The sequence below is a fragment of the Dendrobates tinctorius genome, unplaced genomic scaffold (assembly GCF_039654945.1).
Source record: "Dendrobates tinctorius isolate UK_male_01 unplaced genomic scaffold, ASM3965494v1 ptg000001l, whole genome shotgun sequence".
NCBI lineage: Eukaryota > Metazoa > Chordata > Amphibia > Anura > Dendrobatidae > Dendrobates > Dendrobates tinctorius.
In genome coordinates this window covers 15,562,966-15,585,369 of record NW_027361669.1, presented here as the reverse complement: position 1 = coordinate 15,585,369, position 22,404 = coordinate 15,562,966, and the positions used below count along the sequence as shown (strand labels likewise).

Genomic DNA, 22,404 nt, shown 5'->3' with positions numbered 1-22,404 from the left:
ACCAACAGCACTCACCTAATGTAAGTGTTGGGTTGCTGAACTTGTTTAAAGGGAATCTGTCACCCCTTTTTTGAGATATCCTATAATGATATCATTCAATGTGTGTCACATAAGGATTGTCTTAGTACTTTTGCTTCCCCCTGACCCCGCACCTTTCATGCATAACTACCTTTTTTATATTGGTTCAGATGTATGTAAACTGCCACGGTCCAGTCCGCTGGGCGGGGCTTATTCAACTGCCCCCCCCCCCCCTGTCTTGCTCTACACAAGAAGAAATACGTAGAGCAAGACAGGGAGGGGGGAGCAGTTGAATAAGCCCCGTGGACCAGACAGCGGCAGTTTACATACATCTGAACCGATATAAACAAGGTATTTATGCATGAAAGGTGCAGGGTCAGGGGGAAGCAAAAGTACTAAGAGAATCCTTATGTGACACACAATTGAATGATATCATTATATGATATCTCAAAAAAGGGGTGACAGATTCCCTTTAAGCCAGGGACATCTATTGTGTCTTGTCATCTTCTTAAAAATTACTCTAGCAGCATGCTGAAACTTGTTTTCATTAGTATCCTAAGCCAATGCGAGCTAGCTAAATAATACATTCACACACTATCATTGCTCAATATAGGTGTAAATGCCAATACATTAGGATTTGTGTAGCATTTCACAAGTTGACATTAGTGTGAATCAGCTGTAACAGTCTGACAAAGTGTGAACAAACTGTGTGCCCATGATTGTCCCTTCTTTAATTATAGTATATTTCCAGTAATGTATATTGTTGGCCATGTGAACACAACGTACACACATTTAATAAAGATGATCGGCTATATCTACATTGTTAGCAATTGCTGTGTGCCATTACATGTTAGTTTTTACACAATAAACTATGTACTAAATGTGAATGTTGTCATGCCTGTTTGATGTAACAGATTCATTTGTAAAAATAAAACAAAACACATAGGAACAATTAAACAAATTGTTTATTTTTGGTTCCAACATATGGCTTCAAAATGTGTTTTTCCATTCCAAACTGAAAAAATAGAAAGCTATGTATTTAGCTTACAATACAACAAGAGTCTCACCTCCAACCTCCCCCCCCCCCCCCCCAAAAAAAAAAAAAAAGGGTGCAAGCCCACACACACCCAGACATATACCAAACATTTAGGCCGATTATCAAAACTATTCCAGATAATGAAAGGCTATACAGGAGCCAAACACTCAATGTGATGGCCTATTAAAACACAGCACCTTTATAATTTTGGGGAATGTTGTTCTGGCTGCATTTTTGGGGTCCTCAACATATTTAGCAAGATTAGTTACAAGTCAACTAAATCACTCTGACTAGAGAAAGACTTGTCACTGGGATTGAGTGTGCTTTCATGTTCTGGGCTGGCAGAGTGTGTGCCCATTTGACCTTGAGACAATTGGCCCTGGAGTGTTGGTGTTTGATGAGGTGTGGATGTGAACATTGTAGGGGAAACAGATGGAGATGGTGGATAAGGTTGTGGTTCCAAAGACACTCCCAAAAAGGATGACTGGACATTTTGTGGGTGAACTGAAGTACTTTCTGACTCAGATATCTGGCTGGCATAGTATTGTGATGTAGTATTCTCACCTCTTGTCAAATGTAGACTGTGAGCCCTCGCGGGCAGGGTCCCCTCTCCTTATGTACTTGTGTGTCCCTTGTCTTACACATGTTTACTATACTTGTCTATATTTCCCCTTTTCACATGTAAAGCGCCATGGAATAAATGGCGCTATATAAATGCATAATAATAAAATGGCTTTGTGTAACAAAATGCTCAAACACAGGTGTCTGCTGCCTTGCTGGTATAGTATAGGCCTGTGGATGGGCAAAACTAACAGCACTACTATAACCCACAGAGATGATGGAAGGCACGTTTTGAGATTGTTGGCTGTAGGGGGGCAGACCCTTGGACATAATGATGTCTGGAGGCACGGGAAGGAGGAACCAAAAAACTGCGAGACCTTTTTTGTGAAGAATGTCTTGAGGCAGGAGCTAAAGACCTAGAAGCATGGGCGGCCATTTGGCCATAACATTGGCTAGAGGAAGGAGCAGGGGGGCCAGAATAAGGGCCGGACATTTGGCCATAATGTTGGCTCAAGGCAGGAGGGCCAGAATAAGGGCCGGACATTTGGCCATAATATTGGCTAGAGGAAGGAGCAGGGGGGCCAGAATAAGGGCCGGACATATGGCCATAATGTTGGCTCGAGGCAGGAGGGCCAGAATAAGGGCCGGACATTTGGCCATAATATTGGTTTGAGGAAGGAGCAGGAGGGCCAGAATAAGGGCCGGACATTTGGCCATAATGTTGGCTTGAGGAAGGAGCAGGAGGGCCAGACATTTGACCGTAATGTTGGCTCGAGGAAGGAGCAGGAGGGCCAGAATAAGGGCCGGACATTGGGCCATATAGTTGTCTAGACTCTAGAGGAAGGAGCTGGAGGCAAAGGAATGGATGCAGCCATGCTCTCAGCTTGTTGTGTTGCTGTGATAGGTTCGGCCCGTGAGGATAGTGTTCCAACATTTGGCACATCTCTGATGTTGGTATCAGATGCCATTTGTATGGGAAGCTGGCCAGCTCGCCATTGTTCTATGGGCCCTAAAACATTGTTGGGTTCCTGCTCTCCCTGACATGCAGCAATGAGTGTCAATATAGCAGCCCGTACACGTTCCTGCCGTTCTTCAGGAACTTTTGCTAGGCAGTGGGCGAGGCACCTACAAAACCGCTCTACTGAATTTTCGGGTGTCAGGGAATTCAGGATGCTTAAAACTCGCACATCAATCAGCTCAGGCAACATTCGTGTGTCTTCATGTCGCCTGTTTCGTCGATCTCTGGGAGTGTGGGCAAGATAGCGAGGGACATTGGCTGTTGATCCTGCCTGTGTTGCTGTGGCTGATGTTGCCTGTGGTGCTGGGGCTGCTGCTTGTGATGTTGCTTTACCAGATTGTTGTGTGCTTCCCTGAGCAGCATCAGTGGAGGCTTCACCGACATCAGACACCTGTTCAGGCTGTGTTGGTGGAGTGGGGTCCGCTGGGGGTTCGGTCTCCGAGGCTGAAGTACATGCCAATGATCTGTCTGGGGTGGGCAAATCATCTGAATCACCAGGTTGTCATACGTCCTAGGAGAAAAGACATTGTGGCATAAATATAAATAATTGACACCAAACACTAAATCAACTAACTAGTTACATTGTGGTAATTTTGGAAAACATGAAGGTAGGTGTTGACTATGGAAACTCTTCAAATTTTCACATACAGTATCCACTTGTGTATGTGTAAAATTTGAACATTCTTAATATTATGGAACTATGGGTCCACAATTTTGGGGGGCCGTTTAAAACATTTCTGTAAAGAAATTTTTGTACTAAAAACAGGGTTGTTGTAAGGTTATTATGTTTTGGCAAACACACAGAGTCACTTACGGATTTAGCTCCAAGATTGGCCTTAGGAAAGCTAAATTGTGGTAGTACACATATTGCCTCTTCTTGGAAGCATCGGTAGTGGAGGGGAGGGGATTAAATTCCCACCTGAACTGGTCCCTCGCTGAGTGCCAACGCCGTTTGACCAAATCAACTGTTGGTAAAGTGTTAAAAATGCAAAAATTACAGAAAGCACAACATTAAAATATTATTTCAGTACCAACATAAGATTTTCAGCTATGTTGTATTTCCTAATGTTTGGTTTCTGGATCATGATGGCTTAACAAAAATATCAAAACAATAAAAAATCCACTGGCGCTGACCACTACAAGAGACGGCCTGGTGGTACCTAGACATAATCTGCTCAAACTGTCAAAATAAAACATAGATAAATTAGAAAATAATGCACTGCGCTCCCAAACTGCATACAAATTGGGCTCCAAAGGCACAATGTGTTTTAGAAGTGAAACTGAAAGTAAATTCAATTCAAATGTCCCACAAAAAGCCTATACTTCTCAGGAGAGTGAAGGAGATAAGAATCAAACACGTCTGCAATAACACTGGTGCACTGTAACAGGCTACTGCTGCAACACATAGAGGCTTACCCTGACTCTGGCTGAAGAGCAGGTGCCGTCCTGACCGCAGTAAGTAGGCCACAATGGGGACCAATGGGTGCAGAGCAGGCTGGGTTTGAAGAGAAGTTTAGACTTTTTTTGTGAGACATTTGAAGTGAATTTACTTTCAGTTTCACTTCTAAACACATTGTGCCTTTGGAGCCCAATTTGTATGCAGTTGGGGAGCGCAGTACATTGTTTTCACAAAAATGTCCAAACACTTTTGGCCTGGACACTAAGGCCTCTTTCACACTTCCGTTTTTGACCATCAGTCAAAATCTGCCAGTTTTTGAAAAAAACGGATCCGCCATTTTTTTTTGGGCGGATTCGTTTTTTTCCCCATTGAGTTGCATTACTGGCTGATCTTGACGGATGGCCATCCGTTGGATCCGTTTTTTTGCGGATCCGCCAAATATTTTGCGTCCGCCGGCATGCCTGGACGGACCCTGCAACGTTTTTTTTGTTGTAGGATCCGCATTTTCCAGTGCGCATGCCCGGAGAAAGGAAGTCAGGGAGAAAATTAACCCTGAAATCCTTTCTGGCGAACGAAAAAAATTCTCTCTCTCTCTCTCTCTCTCAGGAACGGATCCGCTTTTCCGCCTTTTTGGCGGATTTTAACTGACACTAAAAACTGAAGTGTGAAAGAGGCCTAAGACTAAGAAGTGTGTGACCATTTTCATCCATGCTGTGACCCAAAATGTGATGTTTGTTCACCATGCCCATGTATAAAATCTGCTTAGAAACAACATAGCCTGCCAGACTTGTGGTGTGTAGAACAACACAAACCTTCACAAGTAAAAATTACCAGCAGACATATGTAAGGGCTTGCAGTGTGTAAAATATTTTGTGTGGTGTCTAGAATTAAGTCTAAGGCTGAGTTCACTTGTGGCGTTTTTTTCACGTTTCCGCAGCATTTTGCCGCGAAAACGCGAAAAATAAGCATCCCATGCATTCCTATAGGATTCCGCAATGCTGTGCTAATGCTGCGGTTTTTACCGCAGCGGAATCGCTTCGTGGTAAAAAACGCAGCATGCTCATTATTTTGCGGCATCGCGGCGATCCCGCACCCATAGGAATGTATTGTTCCGTTTACTTCCTGCATGTGGCTGTGCACAACATGCGGAAAGTAAGCAGAACAATTGCGGATGGTACCCACGGTCCGGAGGAGAGGAGACTGTCCTCCGGGCTTTGGGTACCATATCCCTGTAAAAAATAGAATTTAAAATAAAAAATATTGTTATTCTTACCTTCCGGCGTCCCGCGCAGCCTTCCCGCCTCTCCACGCTCTCGTTCCCAGTAATCCTTTGCGAAAATACCCGCGATGACGTCCGTTCTCGCGGGATCGCGAAGTCTCGCGGTCATTCGCGCGACGTCATCGCGAATGACCGCGAGACGTCGCGATACCCGCGAGAACGTACGCCATCGCGGGCATTTTCGCAAAGGATAACTGGGAACGGCTGCGCGGGACATCGGAAGGTAAGAATAACACCTTTTTTTTTTTTTTTTTTTTTTTTTTTTTTTTTTTTTACATTTTATCTTTTACTACTGATGCTGCTTAGGTGGCCTCAGTAGTAAAAAGTTGGTCACACTCGTCAAACACTATGTTTGAGTGTGACAACCTGTCAATCAGTTCTCCAAGCTATGCTACAGATCGCTTGGAAAACGCTAGCATTCTGCAAGCTAATTACACTTGCAAAATGCTAGTTTTTCCACGGGAAAATCGCGGGAATTTAAAATGCGATTTTCCCGCGGAATGGAATTCCGGAATTCTCGTGGTAATTTCCGCGAGAGTTCCGTTACGTGTGCACATAGCCTAACTCAGACATATTCAGTGGTGGGTCAACCAACAAATGTGACATACAAACAGTCCAAGTGTGTTTTTTTTTTTTTTTTGGCAATATGTTGTGTATGGGTGCTTAATAGTAGTACGAAGCACATGATGATCCTTACATGTAAACTAAGTCATAGGCGATCACCTTCTCATTTAAACAACGTAATTTACACTTGCAAGGCTAATTTTTTTTTTCAATTTGCTCTGGAAGTTCACACACGGCTAAATATGGCAGCCTAGTTAGGCCAAAGCCCCAAAAATGTGAGACATCTGTACAGATATGGTTTTTATACAGTACAGACTGTTAAATATGATATAACACAATTGTTAGCCCATGGAACAGTGCAAAACTTCACATTGTTAACACATGTCTGACAAGTAGCCATTGATTTAGCAAGGTAAATTTTTTTTTTTTTTTTTACAAATGTAGTATCCCTACAACAAAAGTGTGACAGACATGAAGCTAGTGAGCAACACAAAAATACTGCCACAGACACACACTGCATGTTTTTAAAGTTTTCACCAAGCATGGTTAATGATGAATTTGTATATTAAATAGAGGGATCAGACTATAAACCTAGGACTAAATGTAATCTATATGATGTGATTCAAGAGACAAATGCAAAAAATATTAAGCTAATGTGTGTTTTTGCTACACATGTCACCTTGCAAATCTAACCATGTAAAATCTGGTCACATGAAAACATTTTTGAATTTGATTGTTAAAAAGGAACATCTATGGGGGTAACTTACCAAACTTTGCCTGCTTGGCTGGTGAATATGTGGCCCAACCAGGTCTGGGGTAGAGCTGTTCAGCTACAGCAAACCAAGCACATTCTATGGCCAGCCTGTCATGGTATCCGTCAGATCGAGTGTCCCAAAGTTCGGGATGTTGCTCCACCAGACGTATAAGCTGTTCTGTGTCCACATGTGGGGCCATAATTTGGGGAAAAATGACCAAACCATTTGCAACCACTGTGAGAAGAGTCCAACTTCACCTCAGTCCAAAAACTGTCCAGACTGTGAGCCAACTTTTTTGCAGGCAATGTCTAGACACCTGGCTGGTATTGATACAATTGGTTTCAACGTTAACAATATATTTTGGAAAACGCACACGGACGGGGCACAGACGGCACACGTGTTTACACAGACCCATTGACTTGTATGGGTCCGTGTGATCCGTGCTGTTGCACAAAAACGGACATGTCAGCGTATTTTGTACATGGACACATGGTCCGTGAAAACACGCTGACATCTGCATAGACACATTTATTAGAATGTGTCTACGTGTGTCAGTGTCTCCGGTACGTGAGAAAACTGTCACTACACGTACCGGAGCCACTGACGTGTGAAACTGGCCTAATTGATAGAAATCTGTGACAAGTTGTCAGTCTGAGTGTTTAGTATTCTGACTCGGCTGTGATCCTTACCGTTCTGCTGATGAGCTGCTTGGTGCCTTTACTGGTTTGACCTGGATTGGGTAATTTTGCTTCTTCCCTCTGATTGATGCTCAGACCTGGCTTCATATTTGGATCTGGTACAGACCTGGCTTGTTAGGTTTGATCTCTTACCTCTCATCACCATCCACAGACAATACCCTAAGACCCCTTCATCGAAAGCCAAATCCCTGTATAGATGTTAAAGGGTGAAAACCAGAAAGTTCCTGGACCCTGGTGACGCCAAGTCTGACTGCGGACGCCCTCTTTGGGTTGACAGATTTGTTATAATAATATACTTTTTATGAGTGATGTGATGTGTAAGGGAAGTCAAATAAAAAGGGATTGTTATGGCACAGCTGCTTTATGGGGTGAGGATAGGGAAGTCAGTCATGTTAGTATATTTTGGACATATATGTAATTTTGTGTGGAGCTGGCATCAGCACTACAGATGAGCGAATTTGTTCGGATTTTGTTTCCGCGTGTGATTTTGACATATTCGAGCCATATTCGAACAATATTCGTGCCGAATGTTTCTTATGATCGGTTCCGAACATATTCAGTAATTTCTACTCCCATTGACTCAGTGCCAGTCCTATTCGGAAACAAATCCGAACAAATTGGCTAATCTCTAATCAGTACCCTGCAAACCAGAGCTAGGTCCCACTGCTCCCAGGGTGGCCCATTCGACCCAGATTTCCATTAGTTAATAATATGGGCTGAGCTCTGCCACCCTGTGAGGTCCCTGGCTGCCCACCGCTCAGTCTCAGCCCCCTGCTCACATCTCTCACCGTTTGATGAGCACACACATACCGTCTGTATGAGCCGACCGCCAACTGACTTTTGGCAGTTTCACACCACTTTATACCAGCTATTCTGAGTGGGATGAGCTGGGGAGGACCCCGGATGCATGAGATTTCTGAAAAATTTGCATAAAAAACACACCAAAACAAAATGCTGCAATAACAAAATATGTGTACATAATATGTGCACAAGTATTTACATAGATTTTGTCCCCAAAACTGAAGGATTTCCTAGTGCCAGTAGAGTGAATGAGACGTGTGTTTATCTACAGTACATGTCTAATAAAGTGAGTTTTATTCACCAAAAATGTGAAATGCCATGAAAAATGTCATTGTGTATTTTGCACAGTTTTTTCACTTTCTCATTACTTTCTAAGGGTGAAAAAGTGCTGCAAAAACGCTGAAAGAATTTACATGATGCAGATGTAAAAAAATGCAGCAGTTTTCAAATTCATTCTGGAAAAGAAACCAACCATGTGCATGAGATCTCTGAAATCTCAGCTTTTACCTGTACTGGTAAAAAAGCAGCTTAATAAGGCTGTGTGCACATGGTGCGTTTTTGATGCGTTTTTTCCCCGCGCGGAATTGGCCCAAAATGCTAGGGAATGCTTAAGTTAGCAAAGTCAATGAGCATCCTGAAGTGTTGTGCACACGAGCAGTATCTTTCCTTCCAGGATGCCAGTCCTGTCCGGTTTTGACCTATTAAATGCACAGGAAAAAAATGTATGCAAAAAACACCCCAAAAATGCTGCATTTTTTCTGCAGTGTTTTTGCTACCAAGACCGGCAGAAATTTCTGCAAGCAAATACTCAGTATGAGCACATAGCCTTAAATTTGCATAAAAATTCTGGAAAATAAACACGTCAAGAGTTTGTATTTTATGTTGCGTTTTTCCTGGGGTCATATACGGGAGGAATATAATATGGTGGAAATGATAAAGCGGCATTCGTAGAAGGTAGCAGTAATGTAATAGTTTAGCCTCTGGCGGCCTATGTTTGGCTCTCTACATAACTGCTGTCAGGCTGAAGTTTTCCAGCCTTAATTAATGTTACTTGATGCAGTTGTCGTAAAAAGAGTCAGTATTTTTAGAAGTTGTGTATAGCGGCCTGTCATCTTGGTGTTGTGTGTCTGGATACCAAACATCAGTTGTTAAATGGAAAAAAATGTAAGTGACTGTTCAAAACTTAATATAATGTAGTCTGAATGGGTTTCATCTAGCAAAGAGATCAGGGGTTCCCAAGATGTCTTCCCACAGGCACTGTCTGAGATCTTTGCCGTGGTCGATGTTTTCATTGAGGAGCTCAGCAGCCCACCGATAATCCTCAACCTTTGCGGCAGTTATGTCGCCTATAAATTAAAAGCTCCTCGTGTGAAAAGACCTGTAACAACAATTTTCTTGGCTGATGTAACAAATAGAAAAATGAAAAATTATATTAAAAACTTTTGTTATCAATCTTGCCATAGTTGAGAGATCCGTCACCGGGTTGTGGTGTCTGTTTTTAACCCCTTCCTGACATGAGACGTACTATCCCGTCCACGGTACCCGGGCCCGTATGACCGGGGACGGGATAGTACGTCTACCGCGATCAGCGGCGCCCACGTGGTGAGCGCCGCTGATCGCGGCCGGGTGTCAGCTGATTATCACAGCTGACACCCGGCACAATGTGTCAGGGGCGGTCACGGACCGCCCCCGACACGTTAACCCCTTGCACACCGCGATCAAACATGATCGCGGTGTACCGGGGGGTTAAAGGGAAGCATCGGCAGGGAGGGGGCTCCCTCCGTGCTTCCCTGAGCCCCCCACGGCAGCGCAATGTGCAGCGCTGCTGCGGGGGGGCTCCTTTCCTCCAGGCCCCCGAATCCAAGATGGCGACGGGGGCCTTCGGGGGCCTGGGGAAGCTGGCTTCCTCAGTGCCTGCAAAGCGCAGGCATGAGGAAGCCTTGTGCACTGCCTGTGACAGATTGCTGATCTGTCACAGTGATCTGTGATGTGACAGATCAGCGATCTGTCACAGGACAGTGATGTCCCACCTGGGACTATGTAATAAAGTAAAAAAAAAATTAAAAAAAAGTGTAAAAATAAATTTAAAAAAATCGCCAAATAAATTAGTAAAAAAAAAAAAAAATATTCCTCAATAAATTCATTTTTTGAAAATAATAAAAAAAAAAACAATAAAAGTACACATATTAGGTATCGCCGCGTCCGTAACGACCTGCCCTATAAAACTGTCCCAATAGTTAACCCCTTTAGCGAACCCCTTAAAAAACAAAAATAAAAAACGAAGCAAAAAATAATGATTTATTATCATACCGCCAAACAAAAAGTGCAATAACGCGCGATCAAAAAGACGCATATAAATATCCATGGTACCGCTGAAAACGTCATCTTGTCCCGCAAAAAACAAGCCGCCATACAGCATCATCAGTGAAAAAATAAAAAAGTTATAACTCGCAGAATAAAGCGATGCAAAAATAATTATTTTTTATATAAAATAGTTTTCATTGCATAAAACCGACAAAAACATAAAAAAACGACCTAAATGAGGTATCGCTGTAACCGTACTGACCCGAAGAATAAAACCGCTTTATCAATTTTACCGCACGCGGAACGGTGTAAACGCACCCCCCCAAAAGAAATTCATGAAACGCTGGTTTTTGTTCATTCTGCGTCACAAAAATCGGAATAAAAAGCGATCAAAAAATTTCACGTGCCCGAAAATGGTACCAATAAAAACGTCAACTCGTCCCGCAAAAAATAAGACCTCACATGACTCGGTGGGTCAAAATACGGAAAAATTATAGCTCTCAATATGTGGTGATGCAAAAACTATTTTTACAATAAAAAGCGTCTTTTAGCGTGCGACAGCCGCCAAACATAAAAACCGCCATAAATAGTAAATCAAACCCCCCGTTATCACCCCCTTAGTTAGGGAAAAATAATAAAATAAAAAAAATGTATTTATTTCCATTTTTCCATTAGGGTTAGGGCTAGGGTTAGGGCTAGGGGTGTGTTGGGGTAGGGTTAGGGCTAGGGCTAGGGTTAGGGCTAGGGTTAGGGCTAGGGTTAGGGCTAGGGTTAGGGGCGTGTTGGGGTTCGGGTTGGAGTTAGAATTGGGGGTTTCCACTGTTTGGGCACATCAGGGGCTCTCCAAATGCAACATGGCGTCTGATCTCAATTCCAGCCAATTCTGAGTTGAAAAAGTCAAATGGTGCTCCTTCCCTTCCAAGCTCTGCTATGCGCCCAAACAGTGTTTTACCCCCACATGTAGGGTATCAGCCTACTCAGGACAAATTGCAAAACAATTTTTGGGGTCCAATTTCTCCTGTTACCCTTAGGAAAATAAAAAATTGGGGGCAAAAATATCATTTTTGTGGAAAAAAATGATTTTTTTATTTTCACGTCCGAGCGTTATAAACTTCTGTGAAGCACTTGGGGGTTCAAAGTGCTCACCACACATCTAGAAAAGTTCCGTGGGGGGTCTAGTGTCCAAAATGGGGTCACTTGTGGGGAGTTTCAATAGTTTAGGTACATCAGGGGATCTCCAAACGCACATGACACCCGCAGACCATTCCATCAAAGTCTGCATTCCAAAACGTCACTGCTTCCCTTCCGAGCCCCGACGTGTGTCCATACAGTAGTTTTCTCCCACATATGGGAAATCAGCGTACTCAGGACAAATTGGACAACAACTTTTGGGGTCCAATTTCTCCTGGTACCCTTGGGAAAATAAAAAAATGGTGACTAAAAGATCATGTTTGTGGAAAAAATACGAATTTTTTATTTTCACGCCCGGGCGTTGTAAACTTCTGTGAAGCACTGGGGGGGTCAAAGTGCTCACCACACATCTAGATAAGTTCCCTGGGGGGTCTAGTTTACAAAATGGTGTCATTTGTGGGGGGTTTCCACTGTTTAGGTACATTAGGGGCTCTCCAAAGGCAACATGACACCCGCAGACCATTCCATCAAAGTCTGCATTCCAAAACGTCACTACTTCCCTTCCGAGCCCCGACGTGTGCCCATACAGTAGTTTTCTCCCACATATGGGGTATCAGCATACTCAGGACAAATTGGACAACAACTTTTGGGGTCCAATTTCTCCTGGTACCCTTGGGAAAATAAAAAAATGGTGACTAAAAGATCATGTTTGTGGAAAAAATACGAATTTTTTATTTTCACGCCCGGGCGTTGTAAACTTCTGTGAAGCACTGGGGGGTCAAAGTGCTCACCACACATCTAGATAAGTTCCTTGGGGGGTCTAGTTTACAAAATGGTGTCATTTGTGGGGGGTTTCCACTGTTTAGGTACATTAGGGGCTCTCCAAAGGCAACATGACACCCGCAGACCATTCCATCAAAGTCTGCATTCCAAAACGTCACTACTTCCCTTCCGAGCCCCGACGTGTGCCCATACAGTAGTTTTCTCCCACATATGGGGTATTGATACTCAGGACAAATTGGACAACAACTTTTGGGGTCCAATTTCTCCTGGTACCCTTGGGAAAATAAAAAAATGGTGACTAAAAGATCATGTTTGTGGAAAAAATACGAATTTTTTATTTTCACGCCCGGGCGTTGTAAACTTCTGTGAAGCACTGGGGGGGTCAAAGTGCTCACCACACATCTAGATAAGTTCCTTGGGGGGTCTAGTTTACAAAATGGTGTCATTTGTGGGGGGTTTCCACTGTTTAGGTACATTAGGGGCTCTCCAAAGGCAACATGACACCCGCAGACCATTCCATCAAAGTCTGCATTCCAAAACGTCACTACTTCCCTTCCGAGCCCCGACGTGTGCCCATACAGTAGTTTTCTCCCACATATGGGGTATCAGCATACTCAGGACAAATTGGACAACAACTTTTGGGGTCCAATTTCTCCTGGTACCCTTGGGAAAATAAAAAAAATGGTGACTAAAAGATCATGTTTGTGGAAAAAATTCGAATTTTTTATTTTCACGCCCGGGCGTTGTAAACTTCTGTGAAGCACTGGGGGGGTCAAAATGCTCACCACACATCTAGATAAGTTCCTTAGGGGGTCTAGTTTCCAAAATGGTGTCATTTGTGGGGGGTTTCCACTGTTTTGGTACATCAGGGGTTTTCCAAACGCGACATGGTGTCCAATCTCAATTCCAGCCAAAAACGTCAAATGGCGCTGCTTCCCTTCCGAGCTCTGCCATGCGCCCAAATAGTGGTTTACCCCCACATGTGGGGTATCAGCGTACTCAGGACAAATTGCACAATAACTTTTAGGGTCCTGTTACCCTTGGGAAAATAAAAATTGGGGTGAAAAGATCATTTTTGTGGAAAAAATATGATTTTTTAATTGTACCGCTGTACGTTATAAACTTCTGTAAAGCCCTTGTGGGTTCAAAGTTCTCACCACATATCTAGATAAGTTCCTTGGGGGGTCTAGTTTCCAAAATGGGGTCACTTGTAGGGGGTTTCCACTGTTTAGGTACATCAGGGACTCTCCAAACGTGACATGGCGTCCAATCTGAATTCCAGCCAATTTTGCATTGAAAAAGTCAAACTGCGCTCCTTCCATTCTGAGCTCTGCCATGCGCCGAAACAGTCGTTCCCCCCCACATATCAGGTATCTGCGTACTCAGGACAAATTGCACAATAACTTTTGCAGTTCAATTTCTCCTGTTACCCTTGGTAAAATAAAAAAAATTGAACCTGAAGTATTTTTTTATGAAAAAAAGTTAGATGTTCATTTTTTTTTAAATATTCAAAAAATTTCATGTGACGCACCTAAAGGGTTAATAAACTTATTGAATGTGGTTTTGAGCACCTTAAGGGGTGCAGTTTTTAGAATGGTGTCACTTTTGGGTATTTTCTATCATATAGACCCCTCAAAGTGGCTTCAAATGTGATGTGGTCCTAAAAATAAAATGGTGTTGTAAAAATGAGAAATCGCTGGTCAACTTTTAACCCTTATAACTTCCTTACAAAAAAAAATTTTGGTTCCAAAATTGTGCTGATGTAAAGTAATCATGTGGGAAATGTTAGTTATCAAGTTTTTTGTGTGCCGTATCTCTGTGATTTAAGGGCATAAAAATTCAAAGTTGGAAAATTGCGAAATTTTCAAAATTTTCGCCAAATTTCCGTTTTTCTCACAAATAAACGCAAGTTATTTGAATGAAATTTTACCACTAACATGAAGTACAATATGTCACGAGAAAACAATGTCAGAATCACCGGGATCCATGGAAGCGTTCGAGAGTTATGACCTCATAAAGGTACAGTGGTCAGAATTGTAAAAATTGGCCCGGTCATGAACGTGCAAACCACCCTTGGGGGTGAAGGGGTTAATGGAGAAGCATACACTACTGTGGCCAATTTATGGAGAAGACTAGTGTATCCAAATAGCAAGCAGCTCCTGGGGACAGGTACCTCTCCGCAATTTGCAGTAATGACTAGCCCAAGTTCTAGTTCGGCAGTCTGAACACAGCCCAAATAGCAAGCTGCTTCTGGGGACAGGTACCTCCGCAATTTGCAGTAATGACTAGCCCAAGTTCTAGTTCGGCAGTCTGAACACAGCCTTAGGGATCATTGAGACGTCAATGATATTCTCTAACTCCTCTTAGTTTGGTCAGTGTCTCAGTTTTACCATCAGTTTTGGTCAGAGTTTCATCAGTTTTTATGGGATAAAAGAGGATGGAGATTTCGTTTCAGTTTCTTATCTAATGGTCTATGAAAAGCAGACAATACCCGGATGGCTTCTAAAGGTACTGTCACACTTAGCGATGCACCAGCGATCCCGACCAGCGATATGACGCGGTCAGGATCTCTGGTGCATCGCTAAGTGGTCGCTAGTGAGCTGCCACACAGGCAGATCTCACTAGCGACATCGCAGGGGTCGGGGGTCGCTACTTACCTGTCACACCAGGCGATCCTGCGTCCTCCCGCCCGGCTCCACGCGTCGCTCGTCTCTCCACAGGAAGCGCCGCAGGAAGCTGACGACGAGAAACAGTCCAGCCTGTTCTCGCGCGATCATCGATAACCAGCGGGGGAGCCGGTCGTAGGTAAGTATCAGACATAGCGATATCGCTAGCAATATCGCTATAACGTCACAAGTTATAGCGATATTGCTAGCGATATCTCTTAGGCTGGGGTCACACTAACCGACGCAAAATGCGGTCAGTATTTTACATGCGTAATACGGATGAATTACCCCTAAACAATGCTCCGTATGTCATCCGTAAGCAAGGTGTGGTCGCGTATTTTGCGCATGTCAGCATCCGTATGGCGAGATTTTCTCGCAGGCTTGCAAAATGGACATACAGTGGGGAAAAAAAGTATTTAGTCAGTCAGCAATAGTGCAAGTTCCACCACTTAAAAAGATGAGAGGCGTCTGTAATTTACATCATAGGTAGACCTCAACTATGGGAGACAAACTGAGAAAAAAAAAAACAGAAAATCACATTGTCTGTTTTTTTTTCATTTTATTTGCATATTATGGTGGAAAATAAGTATTTGGTCAGAAACAAGCAATCAAGATTTCTGGCTCTCACAGACCTGTAACTTCTTCTTTAAGAGTCTCCTCTTTCCTCCACTCATTACCTGTAGTAATGGCACCTGTTTAAACTTGTTATCAGTATAAAAAGACACCTGCGCACACCCTCAAACAGTCTGACTCCAAACTCCTCTATGGTGAAGACCAAAGAGCTGTCAAAGGACACCAGAAACAAATTTGTAGCCCTGCACCAGGCTGGGAAGACTGAATCTGCAATAGCCAACCAGCTTGGAGTGAAGAAATCAACTGTGGGAGCAATAATTAGAAAATGGAAGACATACAAGACCACTGATAATCTCCCTCGATCTGGTGCTCCACGCAAAATCCCACCCCGTGGGGTCAGAATGATCACAAGAACGGTGAGCAAAAATCCCAGAACCACGCGGGGGGACCTGGTGAATGAACTGCAGAGAGCTGGGACCAATGTAACAAGGCCTACCATAAGTTACACACTACGCCACCATGGACTCAGATCCTGCAGTGCCAGACGTGTCCCGCTGCTTAAGCCTGTACATGTCCGGGCCCGTCTGAAGTTTGCTAGAGAGCATTTGGATGATCCAGAGGAGTTTTGGGAGAATGTCCTATGGTCTGATGAAACCAAACTGGAACTGTTTGGTAGAAACACAACTTGTCGTGTTTGGAGGAAAAAGAATACTGAGTTGCATCCATCAAACACCATACCTACTGTAAAGCATGGTGGTGGAAACATCATGCTTTGGGGCTGTTTCTCTGCAAAGGGGCCAGGACGACTGATCCGGGTACATGAAAGAATGAATGGGGCCATGTATCGTGAGATTTTGAGTGCAAACCTCCTTCCATCAGCAAGAGCATTGAAGATGAAACGTGGCTGGGTCTTTCAACATGACAATGATCCAAAGCACACCGCCAGGGCAACGAAGGAGTGGCTTCGTAAGAAGCATTTCAAGGTCCTGGAGTGGCCTAGCCAGTCTCCAGATCTCAACCCTATAGAAAACCTTTGGAGGGAGTTGAAAGTCCGTGTTGCCAAGCGAAAAGCCAAAAACATCACTGCTCTAGAGGAGATCTGCACGGAGGAATGGGCCAACATACCAACAACAGTGTGTGGCAACCTTGTGAAGACTTACAGAAAACGTTTGACCTCTGTCATTGCCAACAAAGGATATATCACAAAGTATTGAGATGAAAATTTTGTTTCTGACCAAATACTTATTTTCCACCATAATATGCAAATAAAATGAAAAAAAAAACAGACAATGTGATTTTCTGGATTTTTTTTTCTCAGTTTGTCTCCCATAGTTGAGGTCTACCTATGATATAAATTACAGACGCCTCTCATCTTTTTAAGTGGTGGAACTTGCACTATTGCTGACTGACTAAATACTTTTTTTCCCCACTGTATAATGGAGCCCTATGACAGGGTTTCTAACAGAAACCAAAGAATAGATATAGACACATAGAATGTGTATGTATGTATGTATGTATGTATATATATATATATATATATATATATATATATATATATATATATACACTCACTGGCCACTTTATTAGGTACACCTGTCCAACTGTGTGTTAAGACTTAATTTCTAATCAGCCAATCACATGGCGGCAACTCAGTGCATTTAGGCATGTAGACATGGTCAAGACAATCTCCTGCAGTTCAAACCGAGCATCAGTATGGGGAAGAAAGGTGATTTGAGTGCCTTTGAACGTGGCATGATTGTTGGTGCCAGAAGGGCTGGTCTGAGTATTTCAGAAACTGCTTATCTACTGGGATTTTCACGCACAACCATCTCTAGGGTTTACAGAGAATGGTCCGAAAAAGAAAAAAAATCCAGTGAGCGGCAGTTCTGTGGCCGGAAATGCCTTGTTGATGCCAGAGGTCAGAGGAGAATGGGCAGACTGGTTCGAGCTGATAGAAAGGCAACAGTGACTCAAATTGCCACCCGTTACAACCAAGGTAGGCAGAAGAGCATCTCTGAACGCACAGTGCGTCGAACTTTGAGGCAGATGGGCTACAGCAGCAGAAGACCACACCGGGTACCACTCCTCTCAGCTAAGAACAGGAAACTGAGGCTACAATTTGCACAAGCTCATCGAAATTGGACAGTAGAAGATTGGAAAAACGTTGCCTGGTCTGATGAGTCTCGATTTCTGCTGCGACATTCGGATGGTAGGGTCAGAATTTGGCGTAAACAACATGAAAGCATGGATCCATCCTGCCTTGTATCAACGGTTCAGGCTGGTGGTGGTGGTGTCATGGTGTGGGGAATTTTTTCTTGGCACTCTTTGGGCCCCTTGGTACCAATTGAGCATCGTTGCAACGCCACAGCCTACCTGAGTATTGTTGCTGACCATGTCCATCCCTTTATGACCACAATGTACCCAACATCTGATGGCTACTTTCAGCAGGATAATGCGCCATGTCATAAAGCTCGAATCATCTCAGATTGGTTTCTTGAACATGACAATGAGTTCACTGTACTCAAATGGCCTCCTCAGTCACCAGATCTCAATCCAATAGAGCATCTTTGGGATGTGGTGGAACGGGAGATTTGCATCAGGGATGTGCAGCCGACAAATCTGCGCCAACTGTGTGATGCCATCATGTCAATATGGTCCAAAATCTCTGAGGAATGCTTCCAGCACCTTGTTGAATCTCTGCCACGAAGAATTGAGGCAGTTCTGAAGGCAAAAGGGGGTCCAACCCGTTACTAGCATGGTGTACCTAATAAAGTGGCCAGTGAGTGTATATATATATATTTATTTTTATTTTATGTGTATATATCCTTTCGTTTCTTTATTAAACCTGTCAGTGTGAGTTTACTGTATAGCGCACTGAATTGCCGGCTTTGCTAAAAGACACCTGGTGCGTATTTCTCGCAAGTCACATGTGTGGTCCGTGTATAATCCGTATTTTTTGCGCACCCATAGACTTGCATTGGCCTATTACGGCCGTAGTACGTTGACAATCGCAGCATGCTGCGATTGGCACGGAGCGTAGAATACGGATGAGAAATATACGGCTGGTGCGAGGGACCCCATAGAGAATCATGGGTCCGTGTCTAATGCGTGCTTTTAGCGCCTCTCACTCGGCCGTATTCCTCGCCAGTGTGACCCCGGCCTTAGTGTGACATGCCCTTAAGTGCTGTCTAATATTTTCACAGACACTTGCATTGGCAAGATTGATCAGAGTCCTGGGCCAATGTCAGACATGTCTCCGTGATTTTGTGCTGACCACTCAGGGAAAATACACAGACATGTGAACATACACGTTGACTTTAAGGACACATGCACACATTGAGAATTTGGTGAGGTTTTTACCTCAGTGTGTGTAAGCCAAAACCAGGAGCGGGTGATAAATCCAGAAGTGGTGACGTGTTTCTGTTATACTTTTCCTCTGACTGTTCCACTTATTTTGGCTTACAAATACTGAGGTAAAATACTGACCGAATATTCAGCGTGAGAACGTGGCCTAATAGGTATGACTTTTATCCATGATAAACATTAATAGAACAAGTATGAAAAATACTGCTGTCTGAACACTGCCTGAGGTCTCCGTCACACGTCAGTATCTGGCATCAGTGTTTGCATGGAACTTAGAGAAAAAGCTAGAATTGAAAGCCCTATTCCATGTTTTGAGGCACTTCTGGTTTTGACATATAAATACTGATGAAATACTGACTAAAAATACTGATGTGTGTTTGGATTTGATGTGTGAATAAAGCCTAGTTAGAGGTATCTGAATGCATGAGGGGGAGAGGACTTGTGTTGCAGTCTGACATTATCCATATATCCATTTTGTCCCATTTATGAACTCCCCGGCAGCTGAAAGGAGTTGATTTGTATTCTTAAGCATGGCTCTCGGACTTGGAAAGAAGACAGCGACATCTTGTGACCTTGTGCTTCCAGGCAATAATCTTTTGTGTCAGCGGTTGTGAAATAAATGACTGTGAGGAGAAAGTGCTCCGCTATATGACACCAGAGTGTAAAAACGCATGTGGTATGGCTGGCGATCATCTGTGGCCGGACAAGTTAAAGTTCAGGAAAGTAATTTAGTTCATGAAATATTATCATTGGCAGACATGACACTGGTCAATCTAATACATAAAGCTCAAAGCGTGTGTGTATGTTTGTATGTATGTGCGTATGTCCGGGATTGGCATCCGCACCATTGCAGCTACAGCCACAAAATTTTGCACAGTCGCACGTCTGGACCCCAAGAGCATCATAGGCTATGTTGTGAGGCGAAATTTTAACCCCGCGCGTTCCAATTCACCAAACAATTTTCACCAAACAATTTTGCCCCTATCTACATAATGGGGAAAAAAGTGAAAGGAAAAGTGTTGGAGGCAATTTGACAGCTGCCAGATGTGAACAAGGGGGACTTAAAGAATGAGAGCGATGGCGCCAAAGAGTATATACCGTACAGTTGCTAAGGTGGGGCCCTGACATGGGATACTCACCACACACTGGGATATGAATACACACAAAATGCGCCTCACACTACCACATGCTTCAACACATATACCACCCTCAGCAGACATTTCACCACACATACACCAACCTCGCCACATAAAAGTCGAAACACAAAAGTCGCCACTCAAAACTCGCCACACTGTCCCAGAGCTGTTTAAAAGATGAAAAATGAGCTGTGATTGGTTGCTATCAGCAATAGTTTTCTTTGTAGACAGTTGTGGTAACTGAGGCCTATTATTCTTATCATTTCTATGGTGTTATCATCCTTCTGTAAAGCTGGAAATAACACAATTTATTACCGTACCAACACAGACCACCCTCTGACACAGACTGCAGGGGGAGCCCAGTATCACACAGGATAGGATTAGGTACACTGCTCATCAGTCAGTATCACACATGATAGGATTAGATACACGGCTGAGCAGTCAGTAACACAGGATAGGATTAGATACACGGCTGAGCAGTCAGTAACACATGATAGGATTAGATAGACAGCTCAGCAGAAAGTATCACACAGGAGAGGATTAGGTACACAGCTCAGCAGACATTATCACACAGGATAGGGTTAGATACACAGCTCAGAAACAGGATGTGCCAAATGAGAGGACATTTTCATTCCAAGAATTCCACTCATTCCATCTGATTTGTTTTTTGATTTTAAACGCCTCCAGTTTCCAGTTCAACTGCTATTTGCAATGTCCATTAATAATGCTCAGGGACAGTCCTTGAAAGTAGTAGGGATCGATTTGCAATCTCCATGCTTTTCTCATGGTCAACTTTACGTGATCTGTTCAAGAGTTGGAACTGCCAAAAATCTGTTCATCTTTGCAACGAATGGAAAAACTAAAAATCTTGAATGAGTTGAAAATAAAATACTATCAATACTTGGGTAATCGTTTAGTTAATTTGTGTTGCAAATCTGTAGTGTTATATATGATGTGAAATGTTTTTATGTGCAATATAATCATTATAATTTGTTATAACTAACCACAGTTGGTTACTATGCCTAGGCAACGCCGGGCTCTTCAGCTAGTGAAAAATAAAATGCTAAGACTTACTGCATGTAATGTCATGGAAGCCATTGTATTCTTATTATGCAAATCATTTTAGTTTAATCTGATAATATAAATCGTTTCATAGGTTGTAAGAAGACTCCGGTACATCATGCTCAACCTTTTTCAATCAATGATAAATAATGTGTCTAGATTATTTAGAACCTTTTGAGTGTTTTTTAAGGGCATATGTGGGGGAGATTCCCATTATTTTTGACATTTTTTTTATACGGTCATTTTTCAGTTATTTTTTCACTCCATTGAATAATGAAGACGCCTCAAGCTGTTTTTTACAGCAAAAATTATGGCAAAATGCTTTAAAACTAATTTTCTGTGCTTCTTTTGAGATTTGTTATGGACTTGTATTGTGAGCCTCTCAAGAGCCTGAACATTTGCACAGCAAGTCATCTTTACAAAGAAGTGCAGATGTTCATTCTTTTGAGTGTTTTCTGGTAGGTTTTCTACATAAAATCCGCCTAAAAATGATGTCTTGTGCACATACTCTAACTGTAAAGAACCATTTCCTACATAACATCTAAGGGCTTGTACCCATCACCGTGAAAAAAAAGTTCCGATCTCGGTCCCAAAATGTAGAACTAGTGTCATGCAAGTGCCATGCAAATTTTTTTTTTTTCATATGTGTACAATCCGATTTTTCACACCTAGCATCCGAACGCCCTGCGATGGCTATCCGATTGCAGTGCGATTTTTAACATGAGCTTTCATCTAGAGTAGTTCTGTCATTTACATATCGTTTTCAAAGGAAATATTCTTCAATACACATATAATTTACAGTTTATGAATCTAAATTAAAGCATACTCGCGTCATCGCCCCATCCACTGAAGCAAATGTCCCCTGTAACAGAATTAAAAAATAATAAGCAACTATATTCCGCTTGATGCGACTATACAGCCTGCCATCCAGCAGAGACACTGAGCTGTGCGTGGTTGCCCAGCTCAGTGCATCACAGTGAACTGGTTTCACCTCAGTAACATCACTGCGAGCGCAAGAAAGTTCCCACTCGAGGTGCCGTCGGAAAGGTCCTGGGAGTTCGCAGCCAATGAGCTCCATTCTACTCACTAACGTCAGCGCGAGCTTTCTCATGCTCGCAGTGATGTCAGTGAGGTGAAAGTAGTTCACCAAGAGATGCTGAGCAAGCACATGTACAGCTCAGTGTCTCTGCTGGATGGCCCCTTCCTTGGCTATTAATATCAGCCAGCAGGTGTTTGCCTATCCTTTGCTGGTGAATA

The 22,404-nt window shown here is 43.1% G+C and overlaps 2 protein-coding genes across 5 annotated transcripts in view; one reads left to right on the top strand and one right to left on the bottom strand.

The window, feature by feature from the left end:
- Positions 1 to 22,404, top strand: part of LOC141083503 (PDZ and LIM domain protein 7-like) — a 147,019-nt gene that overhangs the window by 28,731 nt on the left and 95,884 nt on the right. The window lies entirely within an intron of this gene.
- On the bottom strand, positions 1,122 to 6,829 carry LOC141085982 (uncharacterized). The gene is made up of 3 exons (XM_073571719.1): positions 6,643 to 6,829; positions 3,448 to 3,598; positions 1,122 to 3,144 (listed from the first exon to the last, which is right to left on the bottom strand). Exons 1-3 carry the CDS (start codon positions 6,827 to 6,829, stop codon positions 2,808 to 2,810), a joined length of 675 nt encoding a protein of 224 aa, XP_073427820.1. The 3' UTR covers positions 1,122 to 2,807.

Coding starts and splice junctions, on each gene's coding strand:
- LOC141085982 (XM_073571719.1), bottom strand. CDS start 6,829: ATGGCCCCACATGTGGACACAGAACAGCTTATACGTCTGGTGGAGCAA. Junction 3,599..6,642: donor AGCCAAGCAGGCAAAGTTTG/GTAAGTTACCCC, acceptor CTTTACCAACAG/TTGATTTGGTCAAACGGCGT. Junction 3,145..3,447: donor CCAATCTTGGAGCTAAATCC/GTAAGTGACTCT, acceptor CTTTTCTCCTAG/GACGTATGACAACCTGGTGA.